The following is a 21,454-nucleotide window of genomic DNA, read 5'->3' on the forward strand; positions in this document are numbered from 1 at the left end:
GCTTGTAGCTTGTCATTTCATTGTATTCTAGTAAATAATTAGTCACTCAAAACAAGTAGATACCTATATATTGAATAACTATTAATGTATTAAATTTGAAGTTCGATAAATATCTTAAACAGTAAATAATATATTTATCTTAACCTTTCGAAAAACACCAAATTTGTTTTCCACACGTATACTAATAATATTATAACAATACAAGACCTCTATATTGTCTATTTCGATAAAATAAATTAATATAGATACTACTCTCCTATATTTATGTATTATTTACACAAAAATGCTCTCTTTCCTAACCATTATTCAAACAAACGCCGTAATTCTTTTTGAAGATAATATTATAAAATATTGATGGTAAAATCTGTTTATTTGAATGGATTGTTATTGTAACTTATAACAATGAAATTTTTAAAAGTTTGGTTTCCTGCTAGAGTATACAAATGCATATTGCTGTTGCCAACGAAAAGTTATTTTATCAATAAATATAAGTTACAATTGAAGTATTGAAACATCTTTGATAATATATATTTTATATATTTTAAATTAAATAAACAGTACCATTGAATTTACGATTTTGAACGTGGTTTATGAAAATACGCTAACACTGAAATTGGAAATTGTGATTATAATCATACAGTTGTTGATAGTAATAATAATAATTTTTTTAAAGTTTATTTAGAGTCAAATATGTACATGGCTAAGCATTTTTTTCGCTCTTATTAACAGGTATAGAGTCTTTAAAGAGCTCATTCATAATAAAGTATAGGAAAATAAAATCAATTTATGTTCAGAAATCGAGAAAAAATGTATTCCATTCAAATCTAGAATTTATTTAAATCGCTTTTATATTATTATCATAGGTCATAGAATATATTAGGTATTAATTCGTAGTTTAAAATGTAAAACATAGTACAAATAGGGACTACAAATCTAAGACTTAAAATAGCAAAGTATTCTTTTATAGTATGACCTAGGTAAATATTAATACTCAGAAAAATTAAATATTTACTTCTAAAAATAGTATTAAATACATAAAAATGCTTAATTAATACATTTAAATGTTGAGAAAAAAGGACAATCTCTCATAATGTGACATCTGTACTGCATATAATTATGCCATGTCTCTCTCAAAATGTAAGTTATTCGTTTATAAATTAAACCTGAACAAGTTTATTGTTGATAATAAGTTAAAATGACCACCATAACGAAATTGGGAACACAGTAACTCTAATGTGTATATTGATATAATCCAACAACATTTTATCAACATTCTATAATGTTTGGAGGGACTTCTGAATTGGTGGTACTAAATTTGTAAGAAATCGTGCAACTTTAAATATTTTAATGCTGAGTTTTTTGACAAATCGGATTTGAAGTTGAAAGATGTAAATCATTACATCGAATATTTCTCAGAAATCGGGTGTTTAATCAGTTTCTTGAACTCATCTGCATCTAGTGGAAATGATTTTGATTCGTCGAATTGGAGAAGAAAAATAACTCCCGACTACTATCCTGGAAATTCGTAATTTATTTTATCGCCTCAGACCCAAAGAGTTTGACGGCGCTCAGATGATATTGGCTCGGGTTCAACCGCCTGGGCGGCGTTTTAAACAGTATTTTATATGGTGGTCAAAAATATAGTAATTTTAGCGCTCACTAGTGTCATTATTTTTGATTGAAGGAAATATAAAGAAGTTTAAAGCTTTTTTTTAACGTTTGTGAAAAATATACTTGTTGTTATTTTTCGATCATTTTGATACAGGTAGGAATATATTTCATAATAATTATAATTAAAAATATACTCATTTAAGACTTCCATGTACCTTTTAAGTTACCTAAGCGATATGTATTTTGATAATGTAGTACCAGTAATGAAAAGTTTTGAGCAAAATAAAGTGACAATCTCTGTGCAGAAATGACTCACACACGAGACAGCCTGGTGACGAATGTATATATATAAAACAATATTTAGATACATAAATCTTTACTGGTGGATCGTATATGTGTGTATATAAATACAGTATACACACTGATTATTACGTGTCCCACGACAATGGAAACGACCAAAAGCGACAAACTGGAGGAAGGTGCTGGAGGAGAGTATATGTGTGTAGAGTAGGGTGGTTTTGTAGGAATGTGCTAAAGGGATGTACAGCCGCAGATAAGTTTTAATAAAGAGAAAGTGCCAGGAACGTTATTCGCACACGCCAAGACGTTTTAGTCCTATTCGTTTTGACATTTTCGCAATCATAACAGCCCCAAGGGATGGTTTGGCCCACGACATTATATTATTATTATTATTATTATTATTATTATATACAACGCTATACTATACGCTTTACATAGTCAACATAAAATATATATCCCTCAGCCTTCTGACTGCCAGTTTTAGACGAGCGATGGCATAATTTTCGATGCATAGTATGACTATGTGTCCAAAGTCAAAGATATTATAATATTTTATGACACTTTCAGTACCAATAATATTCGTGTCCGATTAAAAACAAAAACAATGTATTAAATATACCGATCATTCAAGGGTGCATGGTTTTAAAATATATCGAATGAGCTGATAGACTACTTAAGACTATCTGACATGCTTCTGTTTACATACTTTTATATACATACAAAATACCAACGCGTATGATGAATTTTTTGTTTTTTGTGAAAAACAAACTTACATTTTTATTTAACTTCCATGCAGCTTAAAACCCTATTTTTTAGTCAACAATAATAACGAGCATCGATCTAAAATATCTATGTAGAGCTTTATCATTGGTGCCTACATTCTAAAAATAATTGTTTAAATTTAACCATACAAATTAATAGAACACTGTTATCATTATTTAATCCAGCATAAAAGGATTAAAGTGATCAAAACTGCGACCAGTTGCTTAAATTTGGTCCAAGTTACGTCAAAACTATTTATAATAACGATATAATCGATTTAGATTTTAGCTCTACCCAAATCCAATACTATAACCCTATAGTTTAGTCGTCATTCGTCTGCACCGCAAGTGTTACAATATTATTCCAATCGTTTCAGAAATTTGAGTTGTTAGGTACGTCGGGATAGAGACCCCGTAAACTATTACTATTATTTATGTACAGTAAAATAGATTTAATTCTTTTAATTTTTCGCTATTTTTTGACTTAGCTAGATTCATTACCCACGTTTTGGTGTAGGCATATTACTATCGGTTCATGTTATCTTTGAATAAGCGAAAAGGAACGTACGTTCATTACGAAAATCGAAGGTTTATTTCACTATGAAAGTTCGTATTTTATATACAACATACTTCAAACGATACTTGACCGTTTAATATAATAGTATATTCGATGTGAATAAGAAAAGTCTGTGCAATGGGATGGGACGGATGACCGTCAGCCATCGTTTGTAAGTTTTGGATAATCCGTTTACTGCATAAGCTGAGTTTAAAAAAAAAATGGAAAATACGACTTTAACAAATATTGTTAGTCTACCAATTCAAATTATATAGCATAATATATAGCAGACCTACTGCACTATAATTTCAATGAACCAATTATTATTTTTTGTTTATCCCATTACACATATTATACATACATACATACATACATACATACATACACACATACATACATACATACATACATACATACATACATACATACATACATACTTACATACATATATACTTACATACATACATACATACATACATACATACATACATACATACATACATACATACATACATACATACATACATACATACATACATACATACATACATACATACATACATACATACATACATACATACATAAATACATTCATACATAAATACATACATACATATATACATACATACATACATACATACATACATACATACATGCAGGTACGCCCGTAAATATTGCAACGTTTGGGTGCTGTCCAAGTCGTTATATTTTAGGGCGACTAACGATATAATATACTACAAAATAATATTTATTACTATTTTTGTACTTACAAATTGTAATGCACGTCCGCCATGTTCGGTCGATATCGTAACGCAGTCCTCAGCGCTGTTTCCGCCTCGTCCAGTCGACCCTGACTACTCAGTATCGAGCCTAAATTTCCGTAGGCTGTAAAAAAAACAACAAATCGTAAATATGCAGTGATTATATTATAGTAATAATAATAATATAATATATACAGTACAAATTCAGAGGAATGCGAACTCTGTAAAATACGTCATAATACAATATATTAAAATATAAAAATAGTTTCCATCGTTTCGTAGTCTAAGAATTTAAGTGTTCACAGAAAGTGATGAAACGTATCAATTAATAACAATAATGTGGAAAAACCAAATAATAAACATTTTATGTTATATTATAGTTTTGAAACTTCAACGTTTGGCACGCAGAAGTACCGTAGGTATTCATTGCACTATGCGTCTCTGCAGCTTGGAGTGACATCATTTTGTGATAATAATTCCGATTTTACCATGAAAAATGATCGTTCCGAGTAACGACACGTTACGATGGATACATTTTGTCAAAGTTGTAATATTACGGCCATTTAATATCATCACGACACATAAACAAATTCAGTCAAAAATAAAGCTATCCATAATCCTCATTTCCGTGAAGTTTGATCGTTTTATGTTTTAATGTAATATAAACTACTGTCTCCCCATTACCAGCTACAATAAACCATGTTCATGGTGGATTGACATAGTTTAATTTGAAAATAATTCACTACAATCGGAGACTCACAATGTACCTAAACATTATGTACATATTACCTACATTTAATATTTGATGAGATGAATTAATTCATTCGATTGCTTTTAAATTTGGTCGATAAAAACAAAATGGTTTGTCTTCGCAGGTATGAGTATGTGTATAGACTTTATTTTAATGGTTTTCCGTCTATGCCTGCACAGTTCTACGTTTTTCATCGAATACCTATCGACTAGCATGCACGATATGTTGATATGACGTTTATTGAACGACGTATGTAGATGAGTTCGTGGAATTTTCATTCCATGTTATTACATTATAATAATATATATTATTAAGATGTTTTGACGCAAAATAAACACATGGAAAAACGAAAAACGTTTAATTTAGCGTCACAACAAAACGTGGCTTTGCATTATTAAACATGAACAAAACATGAAAAAAAAACGAAGGTTAAATGCATAAATAGTACAGTGACTAGGTGTTTCTATGTCGTTGCATATATTGTAGGAGACCCCCTCCCCCTATAAAACCTATATAATATTATAAAACCTAAGCACGAATATAATATAAACATTTTTATTTATAACACACACGAAATTACTTATAGTTGATTTATATAGTTTGTTCGGTTTTAAATACTTGTAATTATATCGCGACGCATTTATTAATATTATTTTTAATAGATTTAGTTAGCTATTTTTTTTTTTTATGTAAGTACCAAATGTGATCATATAACAATGATCTTAAAGCCACAACTACTGAATTTGAGAGAAAAAAAATTAATTTCAATTTCGAACTTAATTGTTCACATTTTTTAGCAACATTAATACATTTTTTTACTCAATAGTTTTCTTTTATTAAAAAAAATCCGAAAATGTCTATTTTAATTCAATAAAAATAAATAATAATGAGAACTAATATTAAGCGTCTTATAATGTATGGCCAGAAAACCAATTCCATCACGGACTTGTATCGCTGAAATAGATGATACTATATAATAATATGTAGTTTTTAGGTATATGTTATGTGTATAAAATGCATGTTATACAGTGATAAATAAGACAATACTTGATTACACTCGATACATTATAGGTTATACAACTAAAACAGTAAATCTTCGTGGAAAACCCTGTAGGTGAACTTTATTATTAGTGTAAAATAATGACATTAACAATTTATTAAAGCGAACATAACATTTTAGTAGTAGATTACTTATTATTGCATAATAATGACATTAACAATTTAGAACAATCAAGAACTGCAGTTAAGAAACTGGGTGACTGACTGAGTATCAATAATATAATTAAAATACGATACTTTTGCAGTTACTGGAAGTTTCATTAAAGTAGAACTCGGTGAAGCGGATTTCATCAATGTATCAAATAATATTATAATACAATTATGGTAAATGGTAATTATTATTCATGGAATCAAATAAAACATAATGTGCATTGCAACATAAAGAGTTGTAAGTGCGAGAAACATTATATTCTAGACCTGATCAATAATATAATAATAATTAACAACCTTAAGCCCAAAAAGTTGGGCACAAACATCCGTATCGTTTTCAATTCACAAAAGTAGGTTATTTTAGGATAATGGTAACTGTACAACGGCGGATATACTTTATTTATGTGTACAATATATTATAATATACACGAGAAGGACATAGAGTTAAAAGCATAAGTGTACGATAATGTAGGTACACAGTAGATTGTTGACAAGTATGAAAGAAGCCACACAGGAATGTTAAAAGTATAAAGTTTTCAAGTTATATTGTATAAAAAATATTGTATGAACCCACAGAACTGGAAAGTTTTGACTAGAGTAATCAATGTGCAATATTTTTTAAACGATGACTCAACCATGTCAAAATAATGATTGTAATCTAACCATAAATAGGTAGGAAATTTGTAATTTTATATTGTTATTAATTAAATATGTTCATCCTGTAATAATTAAATTAATAAGCATAATGTTCTTTGTACTGTACTGAGTCCACTTTAGGGCATATTTTATCATCAATAAATAAATAATATTATAGTGTATTAGGCGTATGTATAAAATAAAGGAATATCGGAATACATTATAATAAAATGATACCAAACGTTTAATTAAATGTTAATTTTAAGTACCTACCCATATAAAAACCAACAACGTTACAATATTCAACAGCATATCAAACTATATAGTATGTAACTATACATTTTTGATTAGAAATTATTAATTCAATATTAAATGGTATTACGATCGTTCAAAGTATGATATTAATGATATCATTAGTCAATGATTTGTTTTATATGATATTATGCGAATTATGTTGACGACAATCATCACGCAAAGCCATTAAAATGTATGTTATTATGTAAGCTATACTATTTTACAACACTGTAATTTTGCTTATTTATTGATTTTATGTAAAAATTCAAACATGTAAAGCCTATAAATGTGTTCTAATAAATTTTGTAGATTTCCAGAATGCTCGACAACTTTAATGATAAGATTTAATTATGATATTCAAAGTTCAAACTACAATAAATAGTTATCATTTATTGAAGTAAACGCGTATTCATGGGTTCACTGAGTTGTATAATAGTGGCTTAAGGACTTTAGAAATCCATTGTATTTAAAGAAATGTATAATTTTAAATTACCTTAATAATATTCCATATAAAATTCTGAAAATAATTGCTAATGTTACCCATATGTACTATCTCTAGAGACTCGTTCATTTTGGTTGAGTATAGGATTATATGAATCTTGACTCTCTTTCCACCAGTAGTGACTAAATACTAAATGTAGGTATGTTCATGATATTTTGAAAAACAATAACAACTACTCACCAATTTTAAATTTAATGGGATATAGAAGTATTTAGTAAAAATACACACAATTCTGATTATTGTTCTATATACCTACCAAAACGTATAACAAATTGTCCAAAGAATTCAAGCGTTCTTTACAACACCCAAAAAATCCAAGATTTTAGAGATTATATTCTATACCGTCTTCGATTTTTCTTGTTATATCTCTACAAGTATTTAAAGCTGAAACTTTATTATTTTTAATACATAGAGCTAAGTATTTCATATTCGTTTGTATGGAATTTATTTTTTTTTTGTTGTCTTATTGTTAGTTTTATTTGTATTATTATCACCAAGTCTATTGGGTAGTTTCTTTGTGACAATAATTGTATTTTGCACCGTAATGTTTTGTCGAGGGGCTTATGTCCCTTGGTTATTATAAATACATAAATAAATAATTTAGTGTATTTTATGGTGACATAAAAAGCTCAATTTTCATAAACATACTGCCATATAATAATGTGTAATTATCTTAGAACTAATATTTATAATAAGTATAGGTTATGTTAGTTATTACATTTACGTAAATTATCTTGTATTTTTTTGTTTCATTGTTATTATTATTATTACTTCAATCCAAAGTTTAAAAAAAACAATATACCTATTATATTTTGATTTAAATCCAGAATGTCCGAATAGAGTGAGAAACAAAAATGTATAGATAAGACAACTGATGGAAGTATACAACCACGTGTTTGTTTTACCAACTACAATATGGGTTAGTCGTCAGCCATTTTCATTTTCAATTGCTCACCAAAGCATTCAGGGGGAATTTATGTGTCAGTTCCGACGGACAGATGAAAATAATATATTAAGACAAACAGAAATTCGTTTAAATATCCATCGTGGAAGATAGCGGGTGGTACTTGGTGGTACGACAGAACTGGCCAAACAAAAGTCTTGATTGTGTTATAAAAGTTTGTTTTCAATGTCCACCGTCCGATAAAAGAGGTGGAAAAAATGGGGAAAAAATGAAAATGAAAAACTCGCACAGCTACGTGCGTATATAGATATATTAGTCTTTGTCACGGCCGTGTTCACTCTGCGCATTTTGACGAGCAAAACTTTTTGCCGATGTAAGAAAGGACTGGTAATTTGTTTTTATTTGACGCTAAAATTTATTTTTTTTTGCCTTCCCCCAAAACTTTAACGCCAAATAAAAACTGGAAGGCGCGAGCGTAACAAGGACGACAAGAGTAAAACGCGACGAAGATGCACAAAAGTTCACATTTAAGTCCCGGAAAATCTGAATTATATTTGAAAAGTTTATTCCACCTTTTGCCGGATCTTTTTAATATGAACACCACGTGGCCCCTTTGGGCATCGCAACTTTTAACGGTAGTTGAAGGGGAGGATGTATTTATCTGAAATTCAATTTTGACGCAGAACATGCATGTCCGGTCGTGCGAGTTGACTGAAACCGGGATGCAACTCCAGACAATATTATAATAATAAAGTTAATCGAATTCGAATAAAATAATTATAAAACCAGTCTTCTTATTAAAATCCTCTTAAAACTATAATGATTAGGTATACCGTATACGGTATATATAATATCATACATGACACATTTTTTTCAAGGGCTCAAATAAATTAAGGGCGGTCGTCCCTTCGCCCACAGAGATTGTTAAAATTCAATACTTTGCTGACAAAAATTTTTAGAATAGACCCTATATGGGTTAAAATATAATATTAATATACAGACATAAAACGTTTCAACACACACTAATGCAGCGGATTGATAACTATATAATATATACACTATACAGAGTGTGATAGAAAGACCTAACAAATACAAAAAATATAGATTTTAGTTGAACGTTTAACAACAATTATGAAAATTATATGGATGATAAATATCTTAATAAATATACATTAGGAAATATATGTCAGTAAATCAACAAAATGTTATTTTGAAAAAGTTATAACTTTTCAATTAATCAACCGACTCCAAAAAAATATTGAAATTTAAAAAAAAGTGTAAAAAATAAGCAGCTTCGTTTAAATATAAACGTTTTTAAAATCAAAATTTGTCCAAAAATTAATTTAAAAATTGGCTATTTTGAATTTTTTGAAAAAAAATGGTAAAATTTTAAATTTTAAATGTTCAGAATTCAAAAATAAAAATAAAATCTGTTACACTGTACTTGTAGCACAATCGTATTATATATACAAAAATTATTTAACCAGTGATTTCATCTTTCAAGTCCCTTTCTATGTTACACCTCATACAAAAAATCGTCTTTTGTTAACAGGTGTTTGTGGTGCAATAGTATCGTAACTCAACTGTATCAAAAAATATATTAATTCACATATTTTTGACTGGTGATTTTTAGCTTTAATTTTGCCTATATTATCACTTACGTTATGAATAGTACCACCGAAGACCTAGTTCCGAGTAACATTTTTTTTCAATTTTACGGGATAATAACGACATAACTAAAAGAGCGCTGTCGAACGATAATACTTTGGTAAACATAGTAGAACTAAATATATTTTTTTAATATTTCGACTTACATCGATAACACAATTTTTTTTTGTATTATGTCATTTACCGAAAACATGTATAGAAACATCGGGAGAAATAGAATGTGCGTCCGCAGCAAAATGCATGACATATTATATGAGTACAATATGAAACGTGCATGCCCGGGAGTATATATCCACCACATAATAATACGAGATGAATAAAAAAAATTGCGACTATAATGTACATCTAGAAGAAAAAAAATCGGGATGTTAGAAACCGAGTCATTTTCTGGGATGAAACTCTCCTCGGGGGGTTGTACATGTTTTTGACAGGTCCGGCTCACGTTGATAACCCGACTTTACGGCGGTTTTTTTCCTCTTCCGTTGCATCAATCGGTCCCCGTTATGCGCATCAATCATCAATACACCTACACGTGCCTACACTGCCACACTCAGTTACAGCTCTCTCTCTCTCTCCTTCTCCCTCTATGACTATACTAAACACTAACGAACGTTTTCGTCTTCATTGTTTATCGTTTTGCGTGTTATCGGAACTCTCGAATACAGATATATTATTATCAAAACGGAATAAACAAAAAGTTGACGAACAACACCAATCGTTCATCGGATACCGAGTGTCAGTTGTACGTCGTAATAACATAGTATATTACTGGGTACATATAGGTACCTAGACATTACTTTATTCAGAAGTACTGTTGTTACTTTTTAAAAATAAAAATATAAAGCATTTATTAACAAACTTAAAATAATATCATAATAAGGAGGACCTTTTTTTTTTTGTAAGTAACTAAAAATTATGAATACTAAAATATAAGTACCATAATAATTAAAAGTTTTAAAATATATACAATTCATAGATAATCTGGTAAACACATCAATAATACTTTAGCATATTATATACTTTACATTTATATTTAATTGTATAGTAACTTTAAAAGAATTACAAAGGATTATAGGGTCTTTTATAATGGTTTTTTTTTTTTTTTATAAGTATCAGGATACTGCAAAACAGTAAGACACCTGACTGAAAACATGAGTATTCTGTATAATGTGCAGTACATTCAGTTGACAAGATGAGCGCAATGTGGTATATCAAATAAATAATATGACAAGGTGAATAGAAAAATTCAAAACTATATTATTATGCTATAAACATATGACATTTACAGGGGACAGACCTGATCAAGATAACGAGATGATGTGATTTTACGAAAACAAAATTGAACAAATATTGATACTTTACCTGAATCGTGACAAAGTTAACAGTTCAAATTGTACAACATACAATCATTGAACGCTGTGCTACAGCATAAATTATTATTGAAAATTGACGATGAACAAAAATAATGTTATGCGACGGGAAGTGTCGCCTCGGGTTTTGTTAATTTGTGACGGTTCCGGTTTTAAAGGATATATTATTATAGATACCTTATAATAAATAAGCGCGCTACATGATAATATATTATAATAAATAAAAACAAGGAAGATTTTTCCATCTGTTTTTTCCGTCCAAATAAATTTAAGCCCGAGGAAAACAACGGCTGCGTAAGTTCGTTGAAAATAGCAGCAGAGATCCTTCGACAGAGATTGTTAAATATGTTTACATTGAAACCGTTAAAAACCGTTTTATTTTAATACGGTTTAAAGAGCTTAAAAATAAAGATTTATAACAACGGCGCATAAAATATATATACATAATATAAATTGTATACAGTGTTAATACTTTATTCAAACGCTACGCGTGCAACACAACACAACATCTAGTGTTATTTATTTGTTTGTCCGTCGTGTGTGTACACAATATAGAAAATATATGTACTTAAGTCTTTTAAAATAACGATTTTCATATAACAAAACTGCGATTAAAGTGTCACAAAAACGTTTCACAGCGCTGAACGCGATTGTTACCGAGTGTGTGTGTGTAAACGAGATTCGAACATTTTCAAAGTTATCGAAACGAGTTTAAAGATTACGAAAAGTAAGGAAAAACGTATGTTAAATATTACGTAGACACACACGCACATATATACACAGTATGATTCACCAAGCACGCTCACCCTATATTTGTTCACTTAACAATACATTTATTATTTGAATGATGATTTTTGAAATTTTTAAATATTCTTGAAATTCATATTTTCCAATTCTTGATATTTTTTGTCGAAGGAATGACAGGGGGCTATAGATACTTCTGTTTTCAAAACGAGAACTCTCATGATTACTGTAAATTCTTTATTAGATAATTTTTTTAAAAATGTTGATGAATCTAAATTTCAAATTAAGGATATAGAGTCCCTGATAATAGTCTTGCAAAAATATAAATAATATGTTATACCAGTTATAGGTAATATTCATCATACTTCTCTTTAGCTATTTTTATAAATTATAATTATTATGGATTTCTTATAATCTTATAAACTCGGCTAGTACAGAAAGTAGAATAACTAAAAACTACTAGTTCAAATTATAAATGAGGTACATTAAAATTTTCGAAAAAATATTCACTAAATAATTTACAGTAAAAACGGGAACCCATATAGGTATATAGTAACACATAGAAACCCAATGTGAACGATATGGTATCTTTACAATACACTTCTAAAGTAGCACTATCAATATCAAAACATTGAAAATATGGCTTTTGATTATGGATAAAATATGGAATCACTATCCGTATACATGGCGTATAATATTGCATAAATTAAAGTTTAATAAAATTCAGCAAATATCCCGCCACAATAGACGAACATTGTTAATTTCTCGGTCTGAATTAAAATTATGTGTAACGCGTGAGGGGCAAAACTAACGTAAAAAAAAATATCATAACAAATGGCCGAAAGGTACATCGTAATTAATCGAGGGTTCGGATGGAGTGGCGGCGGTAGAGCGCAAGTAGCGAATACAAAGGCGAAAGCGCGTGCGGGTCGAAGGCAATTAAATATCCATGTAAAACGCGTAACTTTACGCAGCCCGGGATTTAAGTGCAAGAGAGGAAGTAGTTTTACAAAGAGTGATGGATTTTATTGCAACAAACCCAGACGCGCACACACACGCACACACACACTCGCGCACGTGCGCACACGCAATCGTGGAACCACTCACTACATATAATATACATATATAATACACATATACTGATATACATATATATATATATATTATACTTATGTATATGAACTGTCCGTCGGTTTAAAAACGAGCGAGCCGCAGGGGCGATTTTATACACGTATACGTAATATGTACTCTCGCGGGAGGCAAGTCGCGCTGCCAGCCGCCACTAGTTTTCATCTCCGGTCGATATAATAACAATATAGCCCACCAACGGTTCGTACACAGCAAAGTGCAAGCAGGGCATCGGCAGCTGCCGTACAAAATAATAATAATAATATTGTATTATACCACACTCGAGCACACACGCACGCACACGTCTCACACGGATTCAGGGAATTAGTTGCAACCAGTCAGTATGCGGTCAATATGGAGTTACGTTTCAGTTAAATTATTCTACAACAGTTTAAACATGCATATGCATATGTATTCTCGTGTACAAGTAATTGGACACATTATGTATTAGATGATACCTACCTCACACGGGTTTTATACCATACGTATATATTTTATTAGACGCCGGTATTGGAGAAGCTAATAGGTTTGATTATACAAAATATCGGTTTATTTTGAAATTTGAAATTTTCATAATATTTAACAACTAGTTTTTTATAAGAAATTTAAAAATAAAATAAAAACATAAAAATAATTCTGTTTTATATGGTGATGATTATAGGATAATTTTTTGTAGCACTTCAAAACGTTTGCAAATAGTTGTTTGTGCGTTTAATATACGTAGCATTTAAAAATAATATATTAAGTAAGACATACGAAAATCAATTAGCAAGTGACAACTACAGATTTAATCCACTGGTACAAAATGATTTAAAATGGAAAAAATAATAATAAGATAAAAGCTCTAATAAAAATACGGTATGAGATCTATTTAAAGTAAATACATTAACGAACTGTTGTTCGGAAGAAACAAAAATATAGAATTTACAATCTGTATGGTTAAAAATAATAAGTGAATTTGTGGATAACATTAAATAATAAAGATAAAACTGGATGAGGTGATTGAAAAAGGTGCAGGCTTCCAGAAGGCAAAGACACTATGCTTCAAAGGGACGATAAAAGTATAAAAAGTACTGCAATATTATATTTTTAAAAGATTAAAATTAAAATAAAGAGCTTAAATAATAAATTAAACAAAAGCGCAAAATAATCTCTGAAAATTAGGAAATTAAATAAGTATCATTTTTAAATATCATAGGTATTATGGATAATATGTCTAATAGTCTAATTTTTCTGTCTATAATATTATAGTCGAATTCAACGACATTTCCTCAATTTATTAACGATGGTAACAACTGTCGGACACGCCGATTGCGTCCGACGTACACTATTAAATACACACAATAATTGAATTATAACACTTTATTACTATTTTGTCGATCTCTACCACAGTGGCCACCTCAGTCGATAATCATCCCTCAAGCGCCTACATTTGTCTACTCATATCACTAATATATTATCGCTTAACCAAGTTCCTATTTTGATATATCTCATATCTGCTAAAACTTACTGACTAAGACTTAATACTAAATTTTGCTACCGTTACATACATGTTTACTTAACCTAGTTAATAGTTTTAATATTAATAATGCTTATATGTTTATAATGTTTATATATTATGCATGATACAACACATCGCTCGTAACACATTATATTATTATATTATTTGTATTATTATAATCACGTTTCACCGTTGTACCTAGTAATAATATCATCAAATAGGTAATCTCAAAATCTTGTTACATTAATTCTACGTGTACCCACATCAGTGTATTTCATTAACATATTTACATACAATTTATAACACGGGTAAATAATATCTATATATAGTTTTCGTTCGAGATTATTTCCACGAGGTTTCACTATACACTGCGTGTACGGGTAGGTACCTATAATATTATAATATATCTAAGGCCCGTGTACCCCGGTCGGGTAGATTTTTTAGTCTCGTCTCCATCACCCCTTCGCACATTTCCCACCATCATTATAACCACATACACGAACTCACTGCACGACTTTCGCAATATTTTCAACTATAACCATTAACCATAAATCCTCGTGGAAACGACAGCGATGTGTCTGCAGCAGCGGTGGTGGTAGGTCGAATAGATGAGCTTATATTATATTAACTGACGACCAAAACTATTCTCCAAGCTTACACTTGATAATAAATACTTTTATGCAGAGTTGAAAGTATAATATCACTGGGATCGTATACCACGGTCAGCAGAACTAGTTTCGTGTATATATAACCTCGGTATACCTAGTACCTAGGTGTATAATATATTATAAGAGGTTTATCGATTCGCTCTGAGGTAGGTTTATACACAAATTATTTGATATTATAATAATATTACTATGTACACACGCATTGAGCGCGTAATTCGCGTTTTGAGGGTGGAAATATCAGTCGCCGATGTGACGCGTCAGGTGGGGATAATATTCACGTTCGACGGATGAGTTATTATATCGGTTGGGCTGATGCGCGTGTTTTTGTCACGTTTGTTTTGACAATCGCAGTGGTGTTATTACGACGCTGCGACGCCGACGCTAATCTATCGCCACCGCCTACGAGTATAATACAGTACACAGGGTGTCTAGAAAGTAGGAAGTATTGTTGGAAACACTTCAAACAGTAGATCCTGCGTACGTGACGTTTTAGAAAATTTTCAAAATATATACGCTTAATTTTATAGTGTACTGGATAGGCATATATTATAATACAGTACATACGCAATGCCACGCATCGACGAGATTAATAATAATAACATAATAAGACATAACTCTCTTTGACTTATTATCTAGTATTCTAGTATATATCAATCTATAGTCTTTCAGCTTTCTTTATAATTTGAACACCGTTACCACTCGGATATGTGTAATTAAAAATCTTAAAAATATCACTCAATGTTGTCGCCGGTTTAAAAAATAAAAATAATAATACAAGAACTATTTGAACGCATTAAGACATTTTTTTCTCTTTTTGTAAATTGTTCATGTCTACATCTGTGTATATGTGAATTATGTTCTTAACATTTAAAAGAAATCGGATGATGGCATTGCTTGAAAAAAAGTTATCAATTTGTAACCAATCATTGTAACAACGCGTTATATTTGCAGAGCCTATTTATTATTGCCTGGAAGACGATAAAATAAACACCCTGTATACACTATATGGCTATTGTCTATACAATATAACGTCAAATTATTAAAAATTCAAATTTGTTTTTTAAATGATTGATCGGGCTCGTCCACAGCGTATAATAATACTATATATGTATGTGTGTAAAATGTGTATTATAATATATAATATTATGCAGGGCGAGCGATGGAGGTGGTATATTTTATCGCAAGACCAGTAACGGGACAACGGTAAACACACACACACACGTCATATTCCCCCAAAAATTAACGTTCGTGATTAATTATACATAGTTGTTGTATGTGTGTATATAATATGTGCAGTACAAATGCTCCCATTGGGACGTTTCCTGAGCGATTACGTTTAATTATTATCTCGATGTACCTACCTATACTGCGCAAAAGTATATGATGTTATTGTGATAGAAATATAACACACAGTAAGTCACGTACACCGGTTTCGTTCGAAAAAAATCATTTGTATACCTACACAACAGCGCACAAATTCAAATTGAAATAGTATAATAAGTAATAACGTTTAACTACTGCGCCGGTCTTTGTCGGAATCAGTTTTTAAAGTCGACATTATAAAGATAAAAGACTGTTCCCAAATATTCCATTTAAATTTAAATTTACTTTTTTTATATTAAAGGCGGGCAGAAATATATACCTACCATTTTCATTTCTTTTCTTTTCTTTTTTCATGTATAAAAGATTAAGTTAGTTTAGTAATCACTCATTTATTACCGTTATTAATTCCCCACCAAAAAAACAGAAATAAATCTCAATTAAATACAGATTCAATTTTTATACAAAACCACATCTAATAGGTACCTACATTGTTATTTCAATTTCAAAAAAATGTAAAAATCAATTTGAGAAGATGCAGGTTTTACGCCTTATTATTTGTTGTAAAATTGTGTCACATTTATTGATTTTTTGATCATATACTCCGATTACATAATATTTTTAATAAAATACAATTTGTAAAAACTAAGTTTTGTAAGATACCAACTGTGATAAAAATACACAACCAAAAGCAATCCCAAACTTACTGATATAAAATACGTACATTAAAATGCAGATAGCATTACAAATACGTTTCTAATGAACTGACATTGTATTAGAACTTAATCGATGCTTTGAAAGAAACCATGCCAGCTGTTGTATTTTTTACGCGTGACTTGATTCTGAAGAAGAAAAAACAAGAATTTCAAAATCTAAAACGAGGTCACAAAAAAATTGTTTTTAAAACATTACCTCCGGCGAGTTCGTCGACTGACGTAATCACGTACCGGTTTTGACGTTAAGTGGCTCTTTTTTGAACAGTGCGTTTGATTTTGAACGCAGAACAAAAAAAAATGCAAAACGCTTGGACAAAAAAAAATTGCATCAACTCGTAGCGACTCGGTCATATAAATCTGAGACGGCGTTAATCTTCTGACGGCACAACAAAGGTAAAATAAAAACAAGGGTTCTTGCGGCAGCGGTGAATTATTCATTCCCGCCAAACACGGATAATATTCAAATGCAAATGCCTCTGGGCCATCGGCAAACACGTCCCACCAGTACTTTACGCAGTAGCCGAAAATCAGATTTTCGAAAAGGTCAGTTTCTCTACAAACAATTCAATAACTATTACAATATTTATAGGGGCACTAGGTACACCTGCACACAAAAATTCCATTTGAACCGAGTGCCGCACAAAAACGTCCATTCATCTTATATTTTTATTTTATTTTGTGAAATTATAATTCCACGAACTGCTGTTTTAGTAAGTGTTTATATCGAATGATCGTAAATCAATTCAAGTTCACAAGAATAACAATACATGGTTTTGACCGTACGGTATTATACCCGCCGTACGCGTTTATGGAGTATACAATATATTATTGGGTCAACAATTCTATAAAAAAATGTATTTTTAATATTAAAGAATATCTGATAAGCCATCAATATAGCGATGACAAAAAACAAAAAAAATACCGTCATAAATTTGTTTTCGATTTATTGGAATGACAAATCCAATTGTTCCCGATGCCAAACACATTTTTAGCTTTAGTAGAACAAAAGAGTAAATCAAACAGAATAAAAAAATCATCTACGTTATTATCATTTTTACTATACCGAGCTAAACGTCCATACCAATAGCAAACATTTAATACATTTTATATTTTGTTTTATTTTAGTATAGAATAACTATTACCGTAAAATGACACTGAAGGAATTAAAATAAAATAATAATTATAATATTATTATCATTGTTATTATTGGTTTATCACGATAGATACTATGCACGATTTTTGCGATACTCGAAATTTTGTTTTCAAATGTCAAAAGGCTTTATTGTTATTTATTTAGATTAAAATACGTGAATATTGTTTAATCATTTTAATCGAACTTATAGTCACTATCAATACATAGTACATATTATTATTACTATAATAATATTGTGTTGTTATTGTTTATACCCAATATTGTATAGTAGTATACGGGATGGGCACTTCAAAACTATTTATTAATTTAATAGATATTGCAGGTGTACACGAAATACGAAATATAATTCGTTTCGAACGCATTTGAATTGAAAACTAAAAACTTTTGCAATAAAATAATTCGTAACAGTGTTGTTTTAACGTGCCACCGAAAATTGTCCACGTTTGATAGTTTCTATAATTGGATTTATGTTTTGGGATTTATATCTCGATTAGCGTTTTTATACTCAATCGAAAACCCGTTACATTATGTATGTATTATGATTTATACCATTGCGTATTATATACAAACACCAATCGTAATTGCCATCGTATCACGATATTGGATCACAGCTATAAAATATAAATACATACAATAACATTAAATAGGAACCGCCCGACAATGACATTGCAATAATAATTTATAATATTGTACATCAAATTAATGAGGATTTCAATACATATAATATTATTGTAACACGGCGTCCTAGATAGGCAATTTACCTACAGAAGTGCCGTAGTGCTTTCTTTTCCGGGGTATCATTGAGGTACAAATTATGCCAGAGCTCGTATTATTACTGACAGTTCTATCACTGATTGTAAACAGCTTAATATCCAAAATCAAAAATAATCAATTTTTCAGAAAACCATTTTCAAAAAATCGTAATTTTAAAAGCCGACGTCGGTCTCGCGTTCTGCGATTTCGACGATAATATGAAATCGATTTTATAAACTAGTAAATCATTATAAGTGGCTGGTATTCCGCAAACCCAATTTATGTTGTTAAACAAAAGCACGACGCATAATGCATAAGTGGAAAAAACAAATAATAATATTAATATGAATCTGGTTATTTCAACCTAACATGCTAAGCAATATCACAAAATAATATTATAAAATTAGTACCGTGTGTAGTGACGTGGTCAGAATGTTTTATTGTAATCCATATAATATTATACCCTATAATACCGAAATAATATATAATATTGTATTCAAAGAGAATATTTTGTTTGGCTGGTCTAATTGAAATCATCGTACAAGCGTAATATAATAATGAATAATAATAATATATTGAACGCGCACACGTGACTGAATTTTGAACGTGGAAAAAAAGGCTAGCCAGCCAATTGGCTTTAGCGCGTGCCGTCAAAAATTATACACGGCTCGGCGGCTTCGTCTGTGGCAAACATTTCAGTAGTATATAATATTATTAAACGAAAACCTGCAGCCAGCTTAACTCGTGGTAGGTATACAGGGTGTCCAGTGAGGATTTAAGCATTGCGATATCTACTGAAATAATTTATATATCATAATTCTGGTTTTTTATTAAGACTCGCAGAGATAGGCACTACAAATAATTCATGTTTTAATTTTTTTTTTTCATGTTTCGGTAAAGAAGTTAAAAAATATATTTTTTTTTATTAATTATTTAAAAAAATTTGAAGATAGCCATTTTGTAGAGTTCATTTTTCTGAAAATATTGACGTTTCAACATTTTAATTTTATTAATCTCCTGATTTTTAATCAATTTAAAGTTGGTAGGTAAAACAGCAAAAAAACCGGTTTTTGTAAGGGCGGCGAGTCCCCCTCTACGGCTAATGGGTATATCCTCACGGGACACCCTATATAGTATAGGTACAGTATGTTTTGGAAGTCAAATAATATATTTTTTTTTTTTAATTTGATTTTTTTGACAGTTAATATCTATACGGAAAAAGTTTAAATTTTAATGGAACTCAACATTATCAAAAAAAAAATGTACCCTATAATTTTTATAAAGCGGGATATTTAAAACAAGAATTGAAATTACGAGTTTCTCGATATATTATTTTGATCAGATTTTAATATTGATATCAATGGAAATTGAAAATTCAAATCGATCAAGAATTTCTTAATATATCCCAGAACGTATTACCATAATAGAATAAAATATTCTAAATTGAATATCCATAATTGTTTATGAATTGCCAGACAAATATTAATTGGTATTTTCATTGTGCAAAATATACATCTAAAATATTCGTTCTTGTTGATTGATTAATTAAAAAAATTAAAATTTATACTTCATGGTTATAATTATTATACTGAATTGAACCAACAATGAGCCTACCGAACGTATACTGATATGTTTTTGATTACATTTTGCTTAATTCATTTTAATAGCTCTTACTAGTTATTATAAGTACATTAAATTATTATCAAGGTCATTTGCTTGGAATATTGTTTATAGTATTTATATAATTTAAAAGAGTTCATTAATTTGAGATTAATTACAAAATATCAAACAAACAAATCATTGGTCTAATATCTTTAATATAAAAATGTGATATAATTATATAATATTGTATTGCACCTAATTTATATTAAATCTTACACACTGAATATTAACAATTTTCAATATATTTATAATTGATTTTTAACTTTAGTTTTCATTGCAAATAATTTATCAAAAACATAAAATTGTAAATAATATTAACTCTAGAAAAACTACAATATTTAGATGTATTTATTTGTTTCTGGAACATAAGGGCTGATACAAGACTTTCAAAACACACACACTGTATACTCGGGTCGTATTAACTACACGCATACATACATACATACATACATATTATACACATTTGTACTTTTTTTTTATATCTGC

General features: G+C 29.8%; 1 protein-coding gene across 1 annotated transcript in view; it reads right to left on the reverse strand.

Moving 5' to 3' along the window:
* LOC111028294 (transmembrane and TPR repeat-containing protein CG4341-like) overlaps positions 1-21,454 on the reverse strand; it is a 295,701-nt gene that overhangs the window by 103,744 nt on the left and 170,503 nt on the right. Inside the window, exon 6 of the mRNA XM_022306883.1 lies at positions 3,999-4,113. Within this exon, the coding sequence (XP_022162575.1) occupies positions 3,999-4,113 (115 nt within the window). The remainder of the gene's footprint in view (positions 1-3,998; positions 4,114-21,454) is intronic.

Source organism: Myzus persicae, unplaced genomic scaffold, assembly GCF_001856785.1.
Source record: "Myzus persicae strain clone G006 unplaced genomic scaffold, MPER_G0061.0, whole genome shotgun sequence".
Classification (NCBI taxonomy): Eukaryota; Metazoa; Arthropoda; class Insecta; order Hemiptera; family Aphididae; genus Myzus; species Myzus persicae.